At 39.2% G+C, this 25,549-nt stretch overlaps 1 protein-coding gene across 1 annotated transcript; it reads left to right on the plus strand.

Annotated features, from left to right (window-relative positions):
• Window positions 1–2,893: 2,893 nt before the first annotated feature.
• Window positions 2,894–24,084, plus strand: LOC129337553 (1-aminocyclopropane-1-carboxylate synthase-like protein 1). The gene is made up of 14 exons (XM_054991348.1): window positions 2,894–3,170; window positions 4,954–5,013; window positions 5,568–5,638; window positions 7,499–7,568; window positions 8,388–8,454; window positions 9,915–10,012; window positions 10,195–10,272; window positions 14,170–14,270; window positions 15,674–15,760; window positions 18,208–18,253; window positions 19,509–19,650; window positions 20,534–20,676; window positions 21,100–21,253; window positions 22,093–24,084. The coding sequence occupies exons 1-14, from the start codon at window positions 3,012–3,014 to the stop codon at window positions 22,275–22,277; spliced, it is 1,461 nt and encodes a 486-aa protein (XP_054847323.1). The 5' UTR covers window positions 2,894–3,011; the 3' UTR covers window positions 22,278–24,084.
• The last annotated feature ends 1,465 nt before the right edge of the window (window positions 24,085–25,549 follow it).

Consider the following 25,549-nt stretch of genomic DNA (forward strand, 5'->3'; position numbering starts at 1 on the left):
ATATTAAGAGATGGACTACTTAAAACATGGTTTAAATGCAGAAATAGACTGAGCCCACCAATTTTGCCACTGATGTCACCCATAAATGTTCATTGTGATGCTGCCACCAGAAATAGAATCAATCAGCACAGTTACAAATCTGGTAGACAGACAAGCAAGGAAATGTGAAAACATAGTAAGAAATCCAAGATCAAGAGAAACATATTCCATGGTTGATATGTCACCAAATAGTATCAAGGTTCAAAGAACAAACTTATTAAAAAGGCAGCAATTTAAGAGAAAAAACAGAATTTGAATTATTAATAAGTGGTGACCTTATTAGTGAAAATTCACAAAATTTTATTGCAACACCACACAGAAATGGAACAAGTTAAAATCTGTATGTTAAAATGGATGGAGAAACTATCCCTATGAACCAACGAATCTATGGACTAAAAATATTAAATTTACAGATTGTCAGTTGTTAAGAGACAACTGGTATAAAATGTTTTTTAGATGGTATACTACCCTCAAAGTCATCGCAAGAATTAGTAAGGACTATAGTGGACAGTGCTAGAAATGTCAATGCAAGGATGCAACATTTTATCATATGTGGTGGACATGAAAGAAAGCACGAAGATACTGTATAAAGATACATGAAGAGATGCAGAAGATTCTTAAGCTCAGGTTTGAGCTAAATCTGAAGAGTATGCAATTAAACATTTTACCAAATAATGTAACAAAAGAACAGGGAGACCTTTTCCGGTACATGGTGACAGCTGCAAGAATACTATATGCAGCAAAATGGAAAACAGAATTATGCCCTGACATATCAGAGTGGATAGACAAGATTTACGAGTATACATCAATGGCCAACTTCTTATGTGCACAATAGACCAATAGCGGAATTCTGGAAAAAATGGAAAGATGTCTTTGATTATTTAAGTTAACACTAAGATATATTAAGGTAATGTGATACAAAGATAAAACACAGACGAAATGATTGATCAAAATTATTGATGTTTGGCTATACGCAACTAAGGAGAGGGAATGAGAGCTATTATATAATTCAGTTGTGTTGTTATTTACTCTGAATATATCTTTCTATTCATCTAATTTAAATTTAAATGTAGTGCTTGTATAAGTTCTTATGCACTTTCTACCGTTATATCTTTTTTAAAAAATAAAATTTGTTTTAAAAAGTTGATGATAGTATTTTGTCTTCTTTCATAGCTCAAAGGCAAGTGTGGTTGCATCTCTGCATAGTTTGTACACATTTTATTACACTGTTTATAAGCATACAAGAAGCTAAAGTGAACTACTGTTTTGATTATAGAACAGCCATTCCAAAGAACAAAACAAAGTGTGTTAGTACTTCCATATGGTAGATGAAAAATAATAGGTGTTTAAATGAATTGATATAATATCCATTATATTTTCTTCTAAGGTTTTGGATTCTTTGATCACTCCAGTGATTTTCCTGGAGTGCTCTACACTTTCCCTAGAATATTATGCAAGTGCTGCCCACAGTATTAGCTTGCTATTAGATAACTCTGTTTTCACATACACAGATCTCTACTTACATAGAGCAGCGCTGTCCTTGGCTGACCTCCCAAAACAGACTTGGGTTTTTAAAAAAAACAGACCAGCTTGATCCAGCTGGAAATGATATAAAGTTTCTTGACTATTGCATACTGGACACGGGTAGACATGGTCACATGGAGGAAACACAGCAGATGCACAGAACCTGCTCATCACTTGTCACATATATTTTGCCAACTGTTACTGCTTGGAAAGATACAGTTGTTACTATTCCCCGGGCTATCTGTAGTAAAGAAAGTATCCTAATTATGTATCATGTTAGTTAAGTTTACTGTGCTTCTGCTTTACTGTGTTTTCTTCTTGCTGTTACATAACTTACCATTCCTTGTATGTATTGTAATGCTGTGCAAAACACTGAAAAGTTCTACGTTACAGCAATTTCACACTGTTCATCATGGACATGTGGTTTCCCATCTGTTGAAAGAGAGTGTTTTTTTTTAAAAAAGGACTACATTATTGTGTCTCAAGGTGGCAGTCCTAGAATACTTAGTTCTCAGTATCAAAGTTTGTTATCTAGAATACTGCTATCTGGGGTTGCCTTCCTTTGCACAATACTGTCTCTTTGTACAATATCTTCCATTATTCGGAAGATCGAAAATATGCTGCAATGTGAATTGTTTATTGCGTAAAAGCTTCAGTTTTGGAAAAACGAAAATAACAGTTCTCCGTCTCAAAAGAGTCAGGTTGGTGTGAAGAGGTCAGGATTCCTATTATATGACTTTCTGGTACAATTTTTGTCGTACAAGAGAGTAAACCACTGAGAATTCCTTGCCAAAAATACATTATCCACAGCCCAATCCTAACCACGTTTACTGGGAAGAAAATCTGGGTTCAATGGGATTTTCTCCCTACTGGGAATATTTAGATTGTACCCTTGCCCTAGCACTCAACAGGACTGACCTTAACCAAAAATTGTGCAAATACGTACAAGGCTTTTAAAGATTATTTGGTTACATATTGCCTTTATAGGCAGTTAAACGATATCCGGGGGAGGGCTCCTTCTCCCCCATATTTCAGCATGCCTTACCCTGATATGCCTGGGAAGGGCTTTTTTTTTTTAAAGCCGCTTTGTATTTGCACCTGCCAATAAACAACTTAATGGGCTGGTGTTTTTTCCAAGTTACTCATAGTATACCGCGTCCACAACTTGTTTTCAGGGTGGGCAAGCAGGACAAAGCCGACCCCGCCCCTGACTGAGGAGGAAAGGTGGAGAGAGGCAGGCTCCCTCCATCACTCACACCCTCTGGGCGGGAAACAGCCGGCAGGGCGGGATCAAAAGGCGGCTCTCGTAATATCCTTCCGCTCACACGGGCCTGCGGGGAAGAGGCTTTCAGCACTCGTGCGGCTTTTCGGTCAGTCGCGCCTTCCTCCTTTTGTACCGAGAGGTCGGGGCGGTGCCCGCTGTCCCCCGCGTCTTCTCACGCAGCGTGATGATGACCGACTGCTGCAAAGACGAGCGGAAAGAAGAGGCACCTTGCCCTGGGCTTTCCGCTCGGGGAGCCCTCATAGCCGGTGGCGATAATGGGATGCTGGAGAAGGGTTTCGACATGTATATCAGGGACCCCTTCGACGCCGAGCAGAACCCGCAGGTGAGGGACAAAGTGTCCCCAGGCCCTTCTGGTGCTTACTTGGGGGCGCCAGAGGCACTCTCCTCATCCCCCTTCTCTCTCCATGCCGGCTAGGAGGAGGACTTCGGTTCACCCGCAGAGAGGGATGATGTGGGGCGAGTTAGATTGAGACCCCACGGTGATTGGCTGTGAGCGTTATTTGTGGGGAAATGGGCGTTAGTGGGGGGGGGGTTAGCAAATTTATGTGGGGAATATGGAAAGGGAGGCTTGTGAATAGTGATCTGGGAGGCGCCGGGCGCTCGGGAGAAGGTAAGGAATTAGGTCGTGTGGGTGTGCAGGTCTATGGGGATGGAGCGCTGCGTGGCATTGCGTGGTCTAATTGGAGAGTTGTAGGAAAGACCCGGACTGAGGAATAAAATGATGGCAGAGATGTGAGAAAACTGAATCATGCAGAAAGGTGGGGAATGGTGGGAAGGGAACTGCTTTTATGTCTCTGTGAGGAAGAATGGAGGAAAGGGATGATATGAAAAAATGGTGCTAATGAGTAGAAAGGTGTAGAGAAGTTTAGGGAATGGGGTATGTTAATGTTACAGAAAAAAGGTTGAGGAAGGGCTATGGGAGGGGATTTGGTGGGCAGGGGAAATAAGAGGAACAGCCCTGTGAGCTAAAATGGTTTGGGAAATGGGGGTGATTGAAAGAGGATATGAAGTTCAATATCTAGGTTGGAGCTTTGCTACAGCTGTCAGGAGCAAAAGATGCTGCTAGGTCAGGGGTCCCTAACTTTTTTCAGCCTGCAGGCACCTTTGGAATTCTGGCACAGGGTGATGGGTACAGCTACAAAATGGCTGGCAGAGGAGGTGAAGCTTACTGCAAGATGGCTGCCACAAGAGATGGAGCCAAGGCCATAATGGCAGAGTGAAGTCATCTGTAACTCTTAACAGCAACTTCAACATTACAAGCAGCAGCTGTGTTTAACAGGATGCCTTTTTAAATGAACATGTTGTTTTAAAATATTTTCTTGCATACCTTTAGTGATGATTGGTGTGCTGTGGTAGCATCTGCTGCTGAAGCCACGTTTTAAAAATATACACTGCCAGTCAGATCTCCAACGGCCAGTTAGAACCTCTGCTGGGCAAAAGCTCTACCTGCCCCTCTCCATTTTCTAAAAACACGTTGCAAGCACCAGGAAAAGCGTCAGCAGGTGCTATGGCACCCAGGGCCACCATGTTGGGGACTCCTGTTCTAGATAAATAAGCTGGGAGGTGAAGAATGATTGCAGTGCTTATACTGTCCTTTTCAGCAAGAGTTTCAGTGCTAAGATGCCACCTTGAGTCGAAAAGGAGGTAGTTCAGTCTGGTTTCCACAAGTGGGATGGTGACGTTGTTGCCTGACCTGAAATCCCCTTGTTAGAAAGCTGCTTGTACAGCTTCTTTCTGTTAGTCTAGACTGCAGAAAAACTGAGTGCCAGTATAAACCTGTACTCTTACATAACTGAACATTAATAAGCTGCCTAAAGAAAATGGGAAGAAAAGTCTAATAGGAAATACAGATTTTAAAATGCAAATACAGATCGATAGTTGGTAAATGCAGCTGTTTTGACACATCTCTATGACTACAATATTTTAGTTTTGCCCCTCACGACTGTATAGTGTTGCTTCTTTGCTTATATAGTGGGAACATACTGTATTTCCATATCACCTTATTCATTAGCTTTCTAGCCAGGGAAGTGCACAGCAAGATTTTTGTATTGATGCAGAATAGCATCAGTGGTGGTAGCTATTAAATGCTTTATTTTTTTTTCCAGGGCATTTTGAATTTTGGAACAAGTGAGAACAAGCTTTGCTATGATTTAATACAAGGAAGGGTAAGTTTGGCTACATGCACAAGTAGCACAGGTTACAGATTTTGGAATCATGATTTGAATTGGTAGTGGTTATTTTTTTGTTGATTAATCAAATACCATGTATAGTGATATTAAGTATGCCACAAAGCAATTAGCCTGCTGCGTTAAACCAGTGATCCAGTGCATGTCAAGGAGGATCAGAGGAATGTATTCCGTGCTGTATATTGGACCGCTGATTTAGTGGTTGATTCCTGTGTACAGTGTAACTGTTAGTGGAGTGCGTTAGTTCCCCCCACCCTTCTCAACCTCATAGTAGCTATAGTGGAATCATGTGATACAAGAATGAACATGTTCATCTCCAACTAGGATGAGAGAGAAGATTCACTAGTAGTCCAATCCTAAACAGATTTACATCCTTCTAAGTTGGTTGAAGCAAATGGGTGTAATTCTGCTTAGGATTGTATTGAAAGTTGGCTTTCTTGAACATTTTGTCAGTATGAATAATTCTTTAATAAATGGATGAGAGCATGTAGATAAGGAAAAGTCTTTAATTGCCTTTTAAAATGTATCAACAGCTCACAAGACCTGACATAAACTATCTAGAGCCTCATTTACTGCAGTACTCTGATGTACAAGGCATTAAAAGGTATGTTTAATTCCAGATTATGTGCTCTTTGGGTGCAGTTTCTTGTACTAATTTAGGCAGCTGTTAAACAGCTTTATTTGTTTGGTATGGGGTTTTCAAGAGTTTCTGTTGTCATATTTTTCAGTTTTTCAGAACAGTCTATTTCAAAGAACATTTATCAGATAAGTGCTGGAGACATTCTCTGAAGGGCATTCTTTCTTTCTCAGTAATTTACAGAGCCAATTGTTTGGAGGCAATAATATGAGAGATAAGTTGTAACAATTTTCATTTGTAGTCTTGATTATATTGCATGGAATGTGTTCCACAGTCAGATACCAGAGAAACTGTATTCTATGCACTTGTGCTAGAATTGTGAATTCTGTGCTTACTCCAAAGCCAGGCTTCACTAACAGGGTAGGAAAATGATGCAACCACTTGATTGTCTGTGTTATAGTCCTCTGCGCAAGTATACCTTAATAGTACAAACTGTGCAGTTTTGCTCCTATAGAATTAATACAATGCCAATTGACTTCACTAGAGAAAGACTGAAGCACGGCTCTTTCACAGTTGATGTTAATGTTAGAACTCTCTAAAGCCATAAGATGCTGTTTGGCCACCATGGTACCACTTATTGTTCGTTATATCTATTGATTAGATTTGTGTCCTACTTTTTTATTCAAGTTTAGAAAGTGGTTCACACCATTCATAAACTATATAATTTTATACATTTTACTATATAAAAATTAAAGCCATAAAGAAGAACTAAAACCAAAGAATAGGATGAAAAAGTAGGCTTAAAAATGAACTCTTCTCTCCCTACCAGTAAACAGGGTTCTTCCATAATATTTTAGTTCCTCTGAACTTTGAGCCAAATTAACATTACCTTTTTTACAAGTTCACCATGGAGCCAATTCATGTTCCACACAGTAACTGCAGGGAATTTATTTTTTTATTTTTATTTATTTTTTTTATTTCTAGCCCGCCCGCCCGCCCTGCAAGCAGGCTCAGGGTGGGTTGCAACAAGATATAAATTACATTGGAAACCAGAAGGGATATTCTGATGGCTCAATTAGATGAGATTATTTTATGGGTGGGGTTGGGGCTGATGTGTTGTAGTGGTTAAAGTGTCAGACAAGGATTTGGGAGACTAGGCTTGAATCCACACTGCCATGGAATCTTCTTGGGTGACTGCCACACACACACAACATGACTTACCTTAGAGAGTTATTGTGAGGATAAAATGGAGGAGGGGAGAATGACATAAGCTGCTCGGTCCCTGTTGTGGATAAAAGCAGGATACAAATGAATTAAATAAATAAATTCCCTGAACAGACCTTCAGACCATCTGCCACATATTATTTGTTACTGCCAGAACTCATTTCTCAAGCAAAGAGGGTCCATGATTTGGATTGGGACCATGATATGGGAGGGACCTCAGCCCCCATGCACCGTTTTCCTTACCTGAAACGTAGAATAAGAAGTGTCCAGTCAGAATCATTTTAAATCAAGAAAACAGTGCAAGCCTGGATTTAAATCAGGGACCCCATGTGCTTTGGAAAACGAGTTCTCAACAGTGTGACTTGTGGCTGAAGTTCTGAAATTTGGGTTGGGAAACCCAGACCCAATCTATGAAATTTTTTTCTTCCAGTTTTGGCCCTGTGCTGATTCAGGAGCATATGTGCAATGCAGTATTTGTCTATTTCTCTCTCTTTACTGAATGTGAACTGAAGCACTAATTTCTTAATTTTGGAATCAGTCCAGCAAAGACTGATTCCTCCCCCTCTAGAGAATCACAGTCTCCTTTATGTTGTTAAAGTCTTTGATCGTAATTAAGGAACTGTTTAATGCCAATTATGTGGTACTGTTAATTTTACACTACAGCTTCAGAGAAGAAATTGCGAAGTTTCTTACTAAATATGCAAAAGCTCCATCAGCACTGGACCCAGAACATGTAAGGAGCCAAAGTATTCTTTCTACTTAACACTGTGACCATTTTTAGGTCTTTAAGATCTTAATTGATGCTTTCGCAAAGGTTGCTTGGATTTTTATCCCTGAGGAGTTTTTTGAATGAGAAGGGAGCAAATATCCAAGGGAAATTATATATTACACATGTCCCATTTTCCTTGCATATGGTTCTTAAGTATTTTTGTTGTTTTAGTGAACTGTGTCAGCTATAAAGATTGGTAATTTCTGCCTCAGCTAAGTATGATCAGTTCTTTTGATGGGAGTAATTAAAACAGCCAATTGGAAATACTGTTGTGATTTTTCTCTGTTCTTTTTATAAACTTATAAGAAACAGTAAATTGCTAATTTTAGCCATTGGATTATCTCAGTATTAAAATGAGTTGGCTATGTACAGTGTCGTTCACAGAAGATGCTATATTGACGCTGGCATCTTTGTCTGTGACACACCAAGTAAAAATAAATTACCACTTGAAAGTAACCTCAGAAAATCTGAGTAAATCGTATGTCCTTAGGGATTTTTCTGTTAGTCTAAAAGATACAGACTTTCATAATTTCACTTACGTAATAGCTAAGGATTCTAAATACAAGACTTGACAGCATTCCAACCAGTAGAATCCATATGCACAGCAGGGAGTTTCATTGCATTTGAAGGTTTATTGAATTTGATGGTACAACAGCCCCTTTTAAAAAGTGGTTCAAAACACTGACACCTGGATATAGCACAGACCTGTTTTAGATTTTTAAAAAGTCAGTGCTTCAATGGTTTGGCAATTTTGCAAACTGTAATTTGATATTTTTCTTCTAGATTACTGTGATGAATGGCTGTTGTTCTGTCTTTGCCGCTCTGTCAACAGTATTGTGTGATCCTGGAGGTAAGACAACTAGCGGTCCAGTACTACTCAGAGTTACATCCATTGTAATTAATGGACTTGGAAGTATGTAACTCTGCTTAGAATTGTACTGTTCTACCCATAGATATGAGTTGTTCTGGCAATTTAGTATGTTCAAGAAAATGCATCCAGAGGAGTTAGCCATGTTAGTCTGTAGTAGCAAAATAGTAAAGAGTCCAGTAGCACCTTTAAGACTAACCAACTTTATTGTAGCATAAGCTTTCAAGAACCACAGCTTTCTTCATTAGATGCAGTCCTCGTCAGATGCAATCGCTTCATCAGATGCAAGAAAATGCAGTGCCTTTTTTTCAGTGGGCTTGTCTGGTGTCAAGGGCTTGTCATAACCTAGCAACACCCTGCTGTTATGCTGGTAGTCTAATGCTTGATGTTATGGTTAAATGCTGCAGCTATTCTTTGACAGGACTGCAACTGTTAATTATCTTGCCTTAAGACCCGCAGTGTGAAACTATGCAAGGGAGGCATTTGTTGCTGCTGTTACTCTGTATGATCCTCTGAACTGCACCCAGTAGGTCCCAGACACCATGACCTTGAAAATCCCACTCATCTTCTGCTGTTTTCCCGCTGAGCCTAGCTAACCGTTAGACTGGGGGGGGGGGGGATTCTAGGATTTGTCTGCGATTTGAAAGTCTATATATGCTTGATGCTTGCATGTGAACGTTAATCCTGGCAAAGATGGAGTAAGCTCCTGATACTAGCAGCTTTTCAATAAAGTTATTTTACTGTCTACAGTGAAGTCTTTGGAGAGTTGCTTGGCAGATCCTTACATCTGGTGACAATAGCTAAATCACATAGAGGATAATTTATTTTATCACTTTGTCTTATTGAAAACATGCATTAAGAACATTTACAAATTTAGATAAATTTTAAGTGAAATTCTTACAACCTAAAAAGTTCTATGTCCCTCCCCTCCTCAATAACCCACTCATCCAGCTTGCAACAGGTTGTAGTGGAATCTGTATTCATAAATTGAGATACAGTAGGAAAAACACTAAAAGAAATTGCTGTGTATCAATTTGGGGGGGAGGAGTGATGAATACTAATAATGCTGTTTGATTTAGAAACCATGATGATGATGATGATAACAATCAATTTCTATACTGCCCTTCGGGGCAACTTAACACCCACTCAGAGCAGTTTAAAAAGTATGCTATTATTATCCTTACAAAAAATACCCTGTGAGGTGGGTGAGGCTGAGAGAGTTTAGAGTCCCGTGCTCTTAACCACTACACCAAACTGGCTCTCATAGCATAATTAGGGCTCTTCTGACTCCGTTCATTCAGGCATCTTGAACACACATAAAGACATTTTGCAAGTAATAATCTGATACATGAAGATGAACCAGAATAAGGGATATAGCACTGATTTTACAGCTTTAACATTTTATGTTTAAAAGAAATCTTGTTTGTGCATTTTTGTTGCAGATGGATATCTAATTCCTGCTCCATATTATGGTGGCATAAATTCCAAAACTTGGCTGTATGGTGGAATGCAACCTGTTCATGTGCCTTTGTTCAGTGAGGTAAAATGTCATTTTATTGAATACTCTCCTCGTTTCGTTTATTTGCTATTCACTTGTAGATTTTGCTGTTTTTCCTCTAACCACAATAACTACTTCTAAGAATTCCCCCAAAATGGTTCATTTTTCCGTGGAATATTTTACTGAGGATTCCTGTCTTTGATTTTTAAAATATTCTCATGCAGGTGACTAATAAAGAAAGTCGTCCATTTCAGTTAACAATTGAAAAATTAGAAACTGCACTTCATCAAGCCATGGAGCAGGTAAGAATACTTTAAACTGAACTAAAGTTGGTGTAAATTTGATAGATACTATGCATTGTAACTGGTCAACCTTTGGAAAAAAACAAGAATTTCACCTACATTCTCCTCCCCCCAGTCCCTTTCAACCCCTGGAAATATTATTTCTAGAGTTGTGGGAATCACATGAGCAGTCACTTAGGTTGAGGTAGGGGGCTGCAGTGAGAAGGAACTGGAATATCTCCCTGCTCTTAACATCAGCTCTGTAGAAAGGAAGAGGAGGAGGAGAAAGCAATTCACCTCTTCTCCTCTGACCTGCACAGCTGTCTGTCCTTGCAACTCCTGATATTCCAGAAATAATGTTTATAGGCTCAATAAGGATTGCTGCAGAGAGAGAAAAGTGTAAGGAAAACCACATCCATCAGATCCTTCTGCTGGCATTTGACTGGGTCTAACCCAAGTCAACTTTGCAATGAAAGTGGACAAGTTTCCGGATAATAGATTATTAGTATTGCAATAATATGCAGAGATATTCCAAGCCCATTGGTCAGTGGACTTCAACTGGAATAACTCTGTATAGGGTTGCATTGTAAGGTCTGTAAACCTATTTAAATGAAGGGTAGTAATGCTTGCTATAAAAATTATCTTATTTTTCCGGCCTTACTTTATTTTATTTATTTTATTTTATTACACTTCTAGACAGCCCTCCCCATCAGACCGGCTCAGGACAGTGTAACAACATATGATTTTTACATAAAGATTAAAAGCAATAAAACAGTATAAAAACATTAAAACATTATTCTGTATACAATTAAAATTGGCGGATATAAATATTAAAATACAGCATTTTAGACTCAGGGCTTGGCTCTTGCATCATGCCCTGCGTCACACTTATGAGCTCCTGCATAGGTGGTGGATGGTCTTCAGTGGCATGGCCGGCGAGAGACAGCCTAGCCCCCACCAAATGCCTGGCAGAACATCTCTGTCTTGCAGGACCGGCAGAAAGATAACAAATCCTCCCGGGGCCTAGTTTCCTCACACAGAGAGTTCCACCAGGTCGGAGCCAGGACCGAAAAGGCCCTGGCTCTAGTAGAGGCCAGGCAGACCTCTCTGGGGCCAGGGACCATCAGCAACTGCTTATTGGCTGATTGAAGTGACCTCCGGGGAACATATGGGGAGAGGCGGTCCCGAAGGTATGCTGGGCCCAGTCCGCATAGGGCTTTATAGGTCAGCACCAGAACCTTGAACCGGACCCGGTACTCAACCGGTAACCAGTGCAGCTGACGGAGGATGGGTGTTATATGTGCCATGACTGGAGCTCTGGAAACCACCCATGCAGCTGCATTCTGAACCAGCTGCAGTTTCCAGATCAAGGCCAAGGGAAGCCCTGCGTAGAGCTCATAATTTGGTGTTCATAATTTTTTGAGTAAACTTATGTGACTACAGTGCTACTGATAGTTGAATATATCATATCTGTAATATTGTAAGACAGACCAGTCTGATGGTTGTTGTGGGTTTTCCGGACTGTATTCCCTGTGCAGGAGTATACCGTATACCCTGCAGCTGTGGACAAGTTTACATCGGGACCACAAAGCGTAGCATCCAGACAAGAATAAAAAAACATGAAAGACACTGCAGACTTGGACAACCTGAAAAATCAGCAGTGGCTGAACATAGCCTAACTCAAACAGGGCACAGTATCTTATTCCAGGACACCAAAATACTGGACAACACTTCCAACTACTTTGTCAGACTGCACAGGGAAGCCATTGAAATTCACAAGCATAAGCAAAACTTCAGCAGGAAAGAAGAAACCTTAAGAATGAACAGAACATGGTTTCCAGTTCTGAAAAACACCAGGCTAACAAAACACTCTACACCCGACAATAGCCCTGCAGGGAAGATTAGCACATCAAGTACCAATCCATATGCAAAAGAACCTCCTCAGGATACAGTGAAGCCTCCCTCCATTAGCATTCCACACCCTGGGAAACTCTTACAGGATGACTCAGCTCAACCCCACCCCTCCTGAGTAGATATAAATGACCTGCCAACATCTTTTCCACACTGTGACACCGAGAGATCTCTGTCTTTTGGTGCTACACCTCTGAAGATGCCAGCCACAGCTGCATGCGAAACGTCAGGAACTACAATGCCAAGACCACGGCAATACAGCCTGGAAACCCCACAACAACCATCGTTCTCCGGCCATGAAAGCCTTCGACAATACATAGACCAGTCTGACCTTACCTGTTAAAGAATACATTCTAAGCAAGCAATATTAAAAGAGAAATAAAAAATAATGCACCATAAAAAACTAAGCAAATATGAAAATGCAGTATTCATAGAAGATATGCTCAGACTAGTGTTCAGTGTAATAATTAAATCCCTTTTGCAACATTTTTATAGTTGACTCCACTAATGATAGATTTTTAAAAGGAATTGCTGTTGAAATTAAGAAGTGGTTAAGTTAATTAAAGAGTTTTTACAGTTAAAAGAACATATTGTTAGTATAAATGGTAAAATCTTTTTAAAGGAAATAGCAAGGAGATATATCAATCCGTTCTCATTTTTTCTTAGTTTTTTGCAGGTTAAACTTGATTATATGAAAACATCATAAAATACTCAAAATCTAATTTCATACTTGAACGATGTGCTTTGCATTTCTATGACTGTTTTAAATGGACAATTTCCAAAAATTCCTAGTAAACTTTAACAATGTCTCTGTTTCCTGGGGAAGAAAGGCACTGGATATCCCTATGCTTTTTATATACTATTTATATTGGGCTCATTCTCTTCCCTGTACAAACATCTCATCCGTTAGAAGATTTTTGTAATTCATAGGAGCTTTAGGAATTGGCCCCAAAAGCTTTTCAAATTCTTTAAACACAAAATAGAAATTTAGCAATATGAATAAAGTATATCTATTGGGAACTTGCATTTTTGGACAGTTTCTTGTGCATAGTATTTTTTATTCAAAGTAATTGAAAATTTAATAGGCTTAGGTCTTCAAGGAGAAAAGAAACTCTGATGACAGAGAGGTGAAGATATGGGGATTATACATAGAACGATAAAGAAATCCCAGCTGCTGACTATTTACCATGCAGTCAAGTTCCTATGTCATCAGTACAGGAAAAATCCAGTGGCTGCAAAGCCTTTGCAGTAGAAGTGGGGAGTTAGTTGTGACTAAGGGTTGGATCCCCCAGTAATTTTTGGTGATGGAAATTACCTCCCTTATCTCATTGCGGCCCAAAATACTTTTGAAAATACTGTTCTAGGGATGTAAGAGACCCCCTAAGAAGGGGATGAGGCACAGATCAGCAGTAAAGGAGGGAACTGATGGAACTCACCCCCCAGTAGAAGTTATGATGGGATCCAACCCTTAAGCTGTATCAGCTTCTATGTAAGCATTAAGATTTTTAAAAAAATAGAATATTCTATTTAAATTCATGTAATAATAGGTTTGTTTTAATGTATACAAAATGCATATATGTTACTGTTGCTTTTATTTTCAGTTAACAAAACTGAAATGGGTCAGATAATCATGACAGTCTAATTTTTCTTTGATTGCCTGTAGACATTCATTCTATGAATAGTGGAATCATTATATTATAATTTGGATCGTTGTAACAGAGTACTGTTTATTGCATTTTAAAACTGCCTTTTAAAGAATATTAAAATAGAATGATATTAAAATAGGTACTCACACTTCCTCAAATGATATTTGTTGCTAAACAAAAACATCTAAACTAGTAAAATATTGTGGTATTAGAATGTATTTTTGGTTTACAGAGTCTTGGGTTACTATGCAATCAACTGACTTTAATACTTGGCATTTTAAATAACATGGCAACTTTGCAGGCTCGTGGTCCTATGTGGCATCGTGTTGGGGTCTCCGACTATCAGTTTTTCTTTTTTCAGGGCATCCGAGTCAGAGCATTAATCCTGATCAACCCTCACAATCCATTAGGGGACATTTACCCAGCACAGTTACTGAAAGAATGTCTAGAGTTTGCGCACAGGTTTGATTCCTAGCGCTATTTGTTTGGGCTTGTAATTTACCATGATGTTAATTATAAAACTTATTTTGATAATCTCCTTATTTCATTTGGCATATGATCCTCCAAGAATTAATGCTTAAAATATTTCAGTTGTAATTAAACTTTGCATGGTCATTAGTAGGAACAACTATTAGAGTTCTTAAATTGGCATTTTGTTTTGTAAAACCTACAATCACTATTTTGTGTGATGCTAAATAAAAGGAAGTTCTTGAATGTGTAAACCTGGATATCTTGATAATTTAATGTTGGGAATCGTATGTCAAAAAAATGAAAATTGGTGATTACCAAATGGATAGATGTTTTGATTTGAAAATACAGCTTTGCTACCAGTTTATGACGTATACTATAAAATGAGGCTTCTGATTAGGAGATCTTATTTTTGCCAGCCAACCTGTAGGTGTCTAACAGTGCAATTCTGTGCAGAGTTACTCGAGTTTCAACTCTATGATCTGGAGTAGATCTGCCTAGGATTGTATAGTAAATGATAGCTGAATAAATCTTCCTCAGTCAGAACTTTTATATTTTTTTATTATATCTATAAGGGTCACATTCTAAAATCCAATTTTATTTTTTTATGAATTCTTGCTTAGTCAGAGAAAACATCTTTGATTTCACATGTTTTGTTTAAGCAAGAATTCAAGCGTTTGGATCTGTGTTTAATTACTGATCTAATGGAAATAGAATATTTTTTAAAAAATCATAATAGATGTGTTTTAAAATTCAGACTCCTAGTTATAATGGTAACATAAAAAATTCTCATCATTTTTGTGAAACCTCAGGAAATTAACCTTCTGCTTCCCACCCCAAGGTGACTCTGTAGACTTGAGACTGTAGTCTGCCTGCGGTATTTCGTGTAGTTTGAAGCTTTTCATTTAAAAAAAAAAAAACCTTTTGACATCTTTGTCTTTCATACACACTTTGGAATGCCTGCGCAAATTATTTTATAAGAGCACAGTTTGTTGTGTATTTCATGGCTTACATGCTGAGAATGTTGTAAGAGAAGTGCATGGTGAGTTTTCAAGGACTATCTGGCTTGCACAAGGTACTTACAAGTATTTGGTTTTAACTTGGTTACAGTAATGCTAGAATAGGGAAATAAAAAACATAATGGCTTAACTGAGAACTATAGGTGTATAGCAAGCTTTTGCTGGGAAGAATAACTTGAATGAAAAACCAGTTTATTAAGAGGTGTGTGTGTGTATATATGTATGTGTGTGTGTATACACACACACACAGAGCCAACTTGGATGAGCATACAAGAAAATATGTAGGCTTACACACCATTTGCCAAGCAGCAATTGCAATAATAATACAATTTTAATTACATGCATTGAAATATATTTTTATGTTTCTTCTGTATATAGATATAAATTACATGTAATAATGGATGAGATTTACATGCTGTCTGTATATGGTGATACCACCTTCACAAGCATCCTTAGTTTAGATAGGTAAGTGAAGATTTCTGATCGTATAAAAACAAATGTGTATCTTTTGGGCTTTATAGATGGAAAATCTGACAAATCTTCCTGTTTTTGTGTGTTTTTGTTTTTTGTTTTTTTACTTTAGGCAAAAATAGTATATCCTTTAGCTGTCTCTATAAAGCATATTTCAGAACAATTACTGCAGATACAATTACTGCAGATACAGAAACATTAGATTATTGGGAATTGAAAACTTTAATTCATTTATTTCCAGTCCTTCAAAATGGACTACTTCACATTTCCGAAAACATATGCTAAGTACAGTGGCTGTAATTCTGTTTCTTGTGATGATTAGCAGCTGGTTGTCACCAACTTTTTTACATATTGTGACTGCATGACTTTGGCTGCCACTGATTTTATTGTAAAAAAGAGAGTAAGAGTGGTCTTTACAAAGTAGGTATAGCAGCAATGACCACATACTAACATTGTGACTGCTAGCAAGGCTAGTACGTGGTCATTGCTGCTATACCTACTGATTTTATTTGTGGCACAGCACTGATATGATGGGGGGAGGGGAGAGCTGAAGGGATGATTTCTGAGATAACAGGCTCTGAACTGAATGTTGTCCTATTTCTTTCATCTCCTGGATTCTCCTTTCCCTCTGTTTAAACCCCAGCCACCACACTATCAATAAAAGGGGGCAGGGCAGACAAGCTTTTATTGGCTGGATGGAAGCATGTGGCTTTATTTGTGTTTATAAAGGGCTTTTATAAAGGGCTTTTATTTGTGTGACCCTAATAATGTGATACCAGATAGTGAGGTGATTAGAAACCCCTTTCCTACAGCTGTATTGACTGCACACAGATGGAACAGAACAATAACCAAAGACGTATTTGTAGGAAATAACTTGTAGAAAGTTACAGATTTAATGTGGAATTAATAATAAGAACAAATGTATAACTGGCCCGCATTCCACTCCTCTGAATTATGCTTTTTCCCCACTGGAAGTTAACTGGTTGAACCTGAGCCTAAGTCAAAAACACAGATGCTGAAGAGACTCCTCAGCACTGAAGGTTCATAACCCCTTTAACACAGATGACAGGCTTCTACTCAGCTACTTGGTTGCTTTTTTAAACTTTCAAAGAACCTGGGTTCAGTACCAAAAAAGTTCAATTTTGGATGGGTCCTTTACAGGACACTTGTTTACTTACTTCCTTAAACAAGTTCCTACCTTACCATGACACCAAAATCCTAACTAAAAAGCCAAAAAGAAATGCATTTATCCAAAGCTGCAATATCTCTGTCCAAAGGAAAATGTATCAATGCTAGAGGTGGGCATGAACCAAGATGCGAACTGAAGTTCATTACAAACCGGGCCAGTTCATGGGAGCTCATTTCTCACAAACCGTGATGAATTTTAGTTGGTTCGTTTGATTCATATTTCAGTTCATCACTGCAGGCAGCCTGGCGCCAATCAATCAGTTTCCTAGGCAATGGGGGGATGGGCTCTCTGCAGACCTTCTGCTGCCCCGCAAATGATGCTTTCACGAACCTGTTCACAAACTGGGGCAAGTTTGTGAAAGTTCGTGGTTTATGAAACATGATGAACCACAAACTGCATGGTTCAGAATTTTCCCGGTTCATGCCCATCTCTTAATCAGTGTTCCCTTTTTAAGCTGATTTGGCTCCTCTCCCCCCCTGCCCGGAAGTTCCAGGGTTCTGATTGGCTGCCCAATCCCTGGAACTTGCTCTGCCTTCTCTCTGGCTCACCTCTGCTGCTGTTGAAGCTTCTCTAGTAGTTTCTTCAGCCCATGCTCACTCTGCTCATGCTGCCAAAGACGCATGGGCCTGGCTGAGGTTGAGCTGCCTGTGCTACTGCCCGAGGAAGGTGGGTTGGCTACACAGCTAGGCATGGTTGTCCAGAGCTGGGCACAGGTGTCAGCAGCTGCCATTCCAAGGAGGAGAGCAGCCTGGAGCTCTGTGGAGGTGCCTGCTGCTGTGGTACCAACAGAGGTGCTGGTGTAGGGGCGGAGGACAATGCCAGTTGTTGCAGTGCTGATGGGGGTGGTGCAAAGGAGGACAGACAGATACATAGGGGCTCTGCTTCTCAAAATTGTTAATGTTAGTAACAATTTTCAAACTTCTTCAGTATTTATACATAAGAAAGATTTTGTGCCAATATTGTTATAATTAGAACATCTGTTTCTACTATAACTGCAGCATTAACTCCTTTGATCTAGATCCTTTTGTGTAGTGAATAGTCCATGTAAGCCATGTATACCCATACAATTGTTTCAGTGGATAGTACAATTTGTTGTACATGATTTGTATGTACATTGGACTTCAATGCTTACAGCAGATCTTGCTAAATTAAGGTAGAATTCCTCCTATAAACTACTTTTCTTATGTCTAAAGACTAATACTTATTCTTACAAAACTTATGCTCTGAAAAAAAAACCCCCTCTTTTCTTAAGTTTACCAGATCCTGACCGGACACATTTTATGTGGGGATTTAGCAAGGTAGGCTTGGAATATTTATAAACATTGTTTTAAAATATACTTGATGTTTAAAATTGATATAATGTTATATCCACCCATCCACCCCATTTACTGCTTTTATCTGTAGGAGATTCATCTGACAGCGTAAAACTAGTAGTGTGATTATGGGTTGGAAAACTTAGCCCCTGTAGCAAATATATCACAAGCCAAGCCACTGGTGGGATAGCATAGTCTGTTCTGTTTTTCAGGTGCTTGATGAAAGTGCATGTTACAGTTAAACTGATTTAATATGTCAGAGGAGAAAGTATCTTTAAAGAAGGTAGTAAAAACACCGCTAGACACAGTTCCTAGACACAGTTCTGTGAAATGCCGTCTAATTTTGAACATAGTTTTGAAAACCGTGTTGCATAGCAACTCAGTGCGACTTCTTCGGTCATAAAGCTGTCTTTCATCATCTTTATTTCCTGAAAGAGCAGTGGTTTGTATCCAATTACTGTGGTTGGTTAGGTCTTTTAAACCATTGTCTGAAACAGTGCTTTGAAATTGGCTTATTAACCAATTGTGTTGAGGTGGGACCTGCAAAAATGTGCACCTTCCCATCCACACCGCATACAAACATGCTTTGGCTGTGATCTTTCTAAAAAGATGATACTAAAACAGGATTGGAAGAGATTTCAGAAAAAATGTGAAAAACACAGGAAATGGATGATTCAGGGACGATGTTATGTGGATGCTGCAAAATAACTTGTTTCCGTCTTGGACAGCAAACTGGAGTAGCTCCTCTATGTGGAAGCTGCATCCACATTGTAAGTTGCTTACCTGTAGTATCCAGCAGCATACTGAAGCTGTGCACAAAGCATCTGTTTTGCTATACAAAACATAGAGGGGGGATAGGAAGGGTTTATTTTATTGGGTCCCTGTGTAGGTGTATACCAAAGCTCTGTATTTTACTGTCAATCTGAAACTAGGTTTAGGGGAAAAGCAGAAGTCTCTAAGTGAAAATTTTCAGTCCAATATGCACTAACTTACTGAAACGTTTTGAGGAAAGACTTTTCATGTTAACTTCTGTTTCAAAAATGAACTGACATGCATTGTTTCGTAAAGCATTAAGCTGTTTTAAGAAATTCAATTTCCATTTTTAAGAATCAGAAATATGTTAGAAATTGCTTTTGTTTCCTTCCCTTTGTTGTGAATAATAATTTTGTTGTGAGTAACTTGGATACAAACATAAATAATTAATAATTCTTATTTTGTTCCTTTCTCCCCTCCCCCAAAGGATTTTGGAATGTGTGGTGTCAGAGTTGGCATATTATATACCAGAAATAATGAAGTCAGGAAAGCCATTAATAAACTGGCAGTTTTCCATGGATGTCCCGGACCAGTGCAATATGTTCTCAGCCAGTTTCTTAGTGATAGAGGTTAGTAAATTTAAGAAAAACATGACACTGTTTATATCTAATTCTCATGTTTGTATGTCAAAGTCCATGACTGCATTCATGCATTACAACAAGCTAAGCTGAATATATGAACCTTTTTCCGGGTTTGTGTGCAGGCCTCACTCCTTTGCTTCCCTTCGCCTTTTTGCATGACCCTATCCTAGTTAGAAACTAACTTGGTTAGCTGTGATGTACAAATGTAGGTGCATGGGTTAACTAGAGAGACCCCACACACACACACACACACACACACTTGGATTAAGCCTTCAGTATCTGAGAAAGTAGTTATAGTTAACCCACATTTTTGGGTTAACCAGAAAAGTTTCCAATCAAGATATCCTGCAAGAAGGAAGGAGTTAGCCTAGTAAGAAACTGAGTTTGTCCATGTGTTGACTTGTGATGAGTTCCCAAGCTCCAACCGTCAGATGCATATCTATTGTAGATCAGGGAAATCCTGCCATTTCCTGCTTTGAGCATGACCATACCCAGCGCCTTTGGAGTGATTAACTTCCATTTGAAGTTAATCATCCATTAATACCCTGCTGTAACATGAGAAATACAAAACATTTGATGCAATTCACATTTCATTGAAGTCAATGGATAAAAAGATAGGTTCATCAACAGCTATCAGCCATGATGACTTAACAGAGCCTTCATGTTCAGAGGCAGTAACCCTCCAAAGTCCAACAGGAACAGGCTTTGGCCTCGCTGTTAAGCTTTCCAGGGACAACTGGTTGATCGCTGCATAGGATAAACTACTGGGTTACATAACCAATGGTTTGAGCTCTTACAGCTATAGCCAAATACTATTTTTAAAAAAGAGAAGACAAATGGTATGCTTACGTTTGTGTTCATATTTTCACAGAATGGCTGGATAATGTATTTTTCCCGACGAACAGAAGAAGGCTTAAGGAAGCTCAGAACACTCTTGTGGATGGTCTTGCTGAGATAGGAATACCTGTTTTTAAAAGCTCAGGAGGATTATACATCTGGGCTGACTTCAGAAAAGTATGTGAAGAAATCTGAAGAGATAAGGAAGGGTTGGCTGAAGAAAATAAGTACTGTAGGGGGATGGTTAAGCTTATGAGGGAACTGTGCGGAGTTTTAATAATATTTGGCATTTATCTGGTACATATCAAGTACTCAAAGTGATTTACGTGCATTATCTAAATAATCCTTACAGTGAGGCTGGGTGAATAGTGGCTTCCTTGAAGCAGGCTTCTGAGGGTTTTTTTTGCTGAGAATTAACTAGAACAGGTCTTCCTGGCTCACACTCTTATCCACTAAACTGCATCAGATAGTAGGTGGGAAATAAGTTAATGTTCAGTGGATATTGGAAGTACATGTGCTGGTAGGTTCTGATGTCCATTTCTTTGGTAATTGATGTTTTATATGGCATTTCCTTAATATATATGCATCTTTTCTTCTTAGTTCTTGAAGTCACAGACTTTTGAAGCTGAAATGGATTTATGGTGGAAGCTTCTTCAAGAAAAGCTGCTTATTAGTCCTGGGAAAGCCTTTTACTGTTATGAACCTGGATGGTTTAGACTGGTCTTCTCTGATTCTATAGATAAGATTTACTTGTGTAAGAATAAATTTCTCTTTTTCCTTTAAATCCGCCCCCCCCCTCAAAGTCCTGATACAGCCGCAGACTTTAGGCTGTTAGGAGATCTTTCAATATGTTCTGAGTTGGGTCTAAAGGAAGTTAAACTGAAATTAGAAATCAGTAAGAAATCAATGGACTTAAACTGAAGTAACTCTACACACATGTACATTTTTTCGTACAGTGAACCCTATTATGGTGTATTTGGGTTTTTTTGTTTGGAGAAAAGAGAAGTGGATAGTTTATGGGTGGCTAGTTTGTGGTGGGTTGAGAAAATCAGTGCTTGATTGTACTTTTCTTATGAACCTTTATCTGGGCTCCACACTACAATAAAGCAACTGGGCCTATACATATGCAAGGAAACATTCCTTTTTTAAAAAAGTTTTAATTGGGAGGACTAAAGCTGAATCTTCTACGTATGTGCCTAAGGACTTCAGGAGGGCAAAATTGCAACTGGCATGTAAATACGTGAAAACTCGTCTGTATAACTGTTTTTTCATTAAGCCCGATTGCTTGCTTGTCTCAGGCCCCTGGCTCGTGGTCCAACCAGGATTTTACTGTAAAACGCAACTTTTTGTTCTGAGATAATTCCAGAAGGTACCTCCAGTAGCCTTTTAGGTGCCGTGAAATTTTGTTTTGGCAGTAACCAACTTACTGTACGTTTAAGAGCCAAAGCCTGCATCCAATTGACAAAAGTGGCCTTCAACTCCAAAAGCTTATGCCACAATAAATGTGTTGATTGATAAGATGCCACAGTACTTGTTTTTGTTGAGGTTCTTTAGGGAAAATTAAACACTATTATCTTATGTTCCTTATTATAGGTATTCAGAGACTTCAGGACTTCCTGCTGCATGACAACACAGATAAATCCATTCCTATCTGTTCATCTTGTGTAAAAAATGAATATCCTGAGTCAGACGATGAACCTTGTACTAACTATATGACCACTTCAATGGATGATGTTTCAGAAGGATGTTCACATATGAAAAAAATAGCTGTTTTTTAAGAACTTGGATGCAGACATTTTGTTCTGTTTTATTGTGTAACTTCCTGCTGTTCATGTAATTGTAGTTTCACAGGCATGCTTTTCATTGTAACTTGTAGTTACCAACTTGCTATAGGAATATTTGAACTGAGAGTTTTCTACACTCTTTGGAACCTGGTAGGTATTCTGCTGAGGTTTGTTTTTTCTTAGAGCACTAAAGGCCAATTTAAGACATGGTGGTGGCAAAATCATGTCCTGAATTCACAGAGCGTGGAGGGAGTGATTTAAAGTTGTACCCAAATTGCTATACACATGGAAAAAGCAAAGCTACCTCCTTGCTGGCCCAGAACAGACATGTACAATGGGATACTACTTTGGGATCCTTAACCTGTGTATAACAAGGTCCAGATCCAGCAGGGTGCTCAGTATAACAGGAGGGAATAAGCACTCTTAAAATGAATACTGAGACAACTGAGCCAAATCAACTATTACAAGAAACGAGAGATTGCAAAGCAGCAAGCCAAAAACTTTCCCTGACAGCTTCCTGGCTATAAGGGGGAAAAGGTGGGAAATGAGCGTACAACCTGTCCTGTAGTGTGTGGAAATTCTCTAGAGTCCTGATGTGAAGAGCAGAAGAGTGGAATGTAGAGACAGAGACCAGCTCATGTCTCCAAAGAACCTGCACCACCCAGAGCAGTAGTGAGAAAAACTGCTTACATGTATTGGGGATTTGAGGGCTATGTTTATAGTACAGGTGTTCGTGATCTGGTGGTCCTAAGATGCAACAATGATAAGCAAACAAAAGACTGGAAGTAACAGATGGCTGTTAATGGGAGGGTGATGGGTCTATGATAAGGTTGTGTACCTGCTAGTTCCTGCATTAAAGGTTATCAGAAAACCTATTTCTGGAGAATCACCCAAGTGAAGAAGAGGTTGATACTAAAAAGGGGAGTTTTCCTGGTTTGCATAAAAGTTAAAAATGCTTCCTGGAGGAAGTTTGGATTGGAGAAAAACAGAGCTAAGGCTAGATGAATAAGACTAAGGGGAGGACAGAAACCTCCCTGTACAATCAGTAAGGGGAGGAACTAGCTGGGTCAGGCCATTGCTCATTGTCTTGAACTAGGTCGTTCATTAAGGCCAAATTTAGGGAGGAAGCTGCAACGTCCTTGTGGAGAACAGCCCTCCTGTTTAATCAGCCTAAGACGGGCTTCAGAGAGGAGCAGGCCTGTGTTCCATTTCTGGTTAATGACTCACTGTGGCTTCATTGCCCTTAGCATGGCTCACTGCTGATTAGTTTAACTAGCAGGATGCACACTTTACACATCCTCGGTGACCATCCTTGTTTTCCTCTAATGGGAATTAGTTGATGCCATTATAACACCTAGTTTGACCCCAAAGCATGTCCTTAGCTTGTCACTTGTTTATGCTTAGTATTTAAATACATTGATAACACAGATACAGAATTAGTGCTTTGAATGTGGACAGCTTGCTGAAGTTATTTTGGCCCACCAAGAGCAAAGCAATATATACTATGTATAAGTAACTTGCTAGAAAATATTGAACTGACTACTTATTGGCTGCTGAATTTCTTCTAAATTTGGGCTAGCAAAATGTTACTCAGAATCCTTTAGAACATTGTTAAAACATTAAGCTATCTGAATGTGTGCCCAACAGTAAATGCTTTCTAAGAAAGTGTTCAAATTTCTAGTTTTTACTCTTGGTTCTTTAAAACAGGCTGTTTGTACATTGTTCTGTTGATGCAGTGCTTGCAAAATTGTCATTCTTTGATAAGATGTATAACTGAACACTAAATTCTTTTTTATAAGCATATAGTTGTTTTGTGGGGTTATTGGCTCTGGAAGGAATGGGGCATGAGAGATTGTGAAGTCACAGCATCTGTATTGCAATGCCACAGCATTGATGAATGCAGTTCCCTGAATATATACTGCCACATAGAAACCGTAACACTTAAGGATGGTCCCACACCACCCTTACAGATACATATATAATGGAACAAGATAAAATGTGTTCTGAGTTCTGTGCTGTCTTGTCCCATGAACACACATTAAAGCAGAAAAGGACTAGGGGGGAAAGCACAGTATGCTGAGGGCATAAATTCTGAGACACCTGGCAGCATGGAACAAAGGGACACCTTCCTGCCTCACTCATCCCCCCTAGTTATCTTTATTCTTACGGTTTTACTATGCTGGTTGATCCAATCTGTGGATCTATACCTAAACAGAATGTTTGTTCATCTAGTGTTTATTCTAGTTATATTACCCTGGATTTAACTGTGTGTCTCATCCTTGAAGGCAAACTACAAGTCTGTTTCCCCTGTCCATGGTCTAGTTCATGGTGCCCTATCTTGCAAATAATTGTTACTCAAGCTGTGTTCCTTGCAGCTGAGCATCTGTGACAGAAACCTGCCTCCTGTTAATCTTCTACCCATATCCGTGTCTTTCCTTGGGCAGCTGTCCATCCCCATACATCAATTGTGTACCCCCTAACATTCCTAACACCCTACATTTTCAGTCAGTTTCAGAATACATATCCTGACCCAATCCAAGTTGAGACATGTCCCAAGTGTCTATAATACATCTTTTACATATCATGCAAACACTTGAGTATAAGGAATCACCCCAACAGGTGCTGTGTGTGGGGGACTCGACAATAATGAAAGGGTGCATACTTGCACAGCTGGAGTATTGTGTCTAGTTCTGATGCAGCTTAAGAAAAATATGAATTGGAACTTGTTTAAAAGCTAGTAATGTTGAGGATCTGGAAAACAGGCTTTGTAATTGGTAAGGTAAATGTACTCCTTTGTACACGCACAGTCATTACTGGTCCATTTGGGGGGGGCGGGTGTCACATCACGATTTTTTCTTGGCAGATTTTTGTTACAGGGTGATTTGCCATTTCTTTCCCCAGTCATCTACACTTCCAGGAAACTGGGTACTTGTTTTACTGACCTCAGAAGAATGGAAGGCTGCGTCAACCTTGAGCCGGTATTTGAACCGGGCTTCTGCCAGGATCAAACTCAGGTCATGAGTAGAGCTTGGGCTGCAGTACTGCTTACCACTCTGCGCCACAAGGCTCTTTGTAATTGACATCTCCAATATTAAGCATATTTTGGGTTTGTTTTACAATAAAGCAGCAAAAAGTTCCATGGGTCTGTGCATCCCTGCCTGCTCCTCTTGAATCTGGTATGAATCATCTAACAGTTGTAGAATACATTGTCATAACCATAATTACATGCCTTAACTTCTATCCGACCTTTCAAAAACTAGCAGCAA

Source organism: Eublepharis macularius, chromosome 11, assembly GCF_028583425.1.
Source record: "Eublepharis macularius isolate TG4126 chromosome 11, MPM_Emac_v1.0, whole genome shotgun sequence".
In the NCBI taxonomy this organism is placed as follows: Eukaryota; Metazoa; Chordata; class Lepidosauria; order Squamata; family Eublepharidae; genus Eublepharis; species Eublepharis macularius.

Coding starts and splice junctions, on each gene's coding strand:
- LOC129337553 (XM_054991348.1), top strand. CDS start 3,012: ATGATGACCGACTGCTGCAAAGACGAGCGGAAAGAAGAGGCACCTTGC. Junction 10,013..10,194: donor ATGTGCCTTTGTTCAGTGAG/GTAAAATGTCAT, acceptor ATTCTCATGCAG/GTGACTAATAAAGAAAGTCG. Junction 19,651..20,533: donor CCAGTTTCTTAGTGATAGAG/GTTAGTAAATTT, acceptor ATATTTTCACAG/AATGGCTGGATAATGTATTT.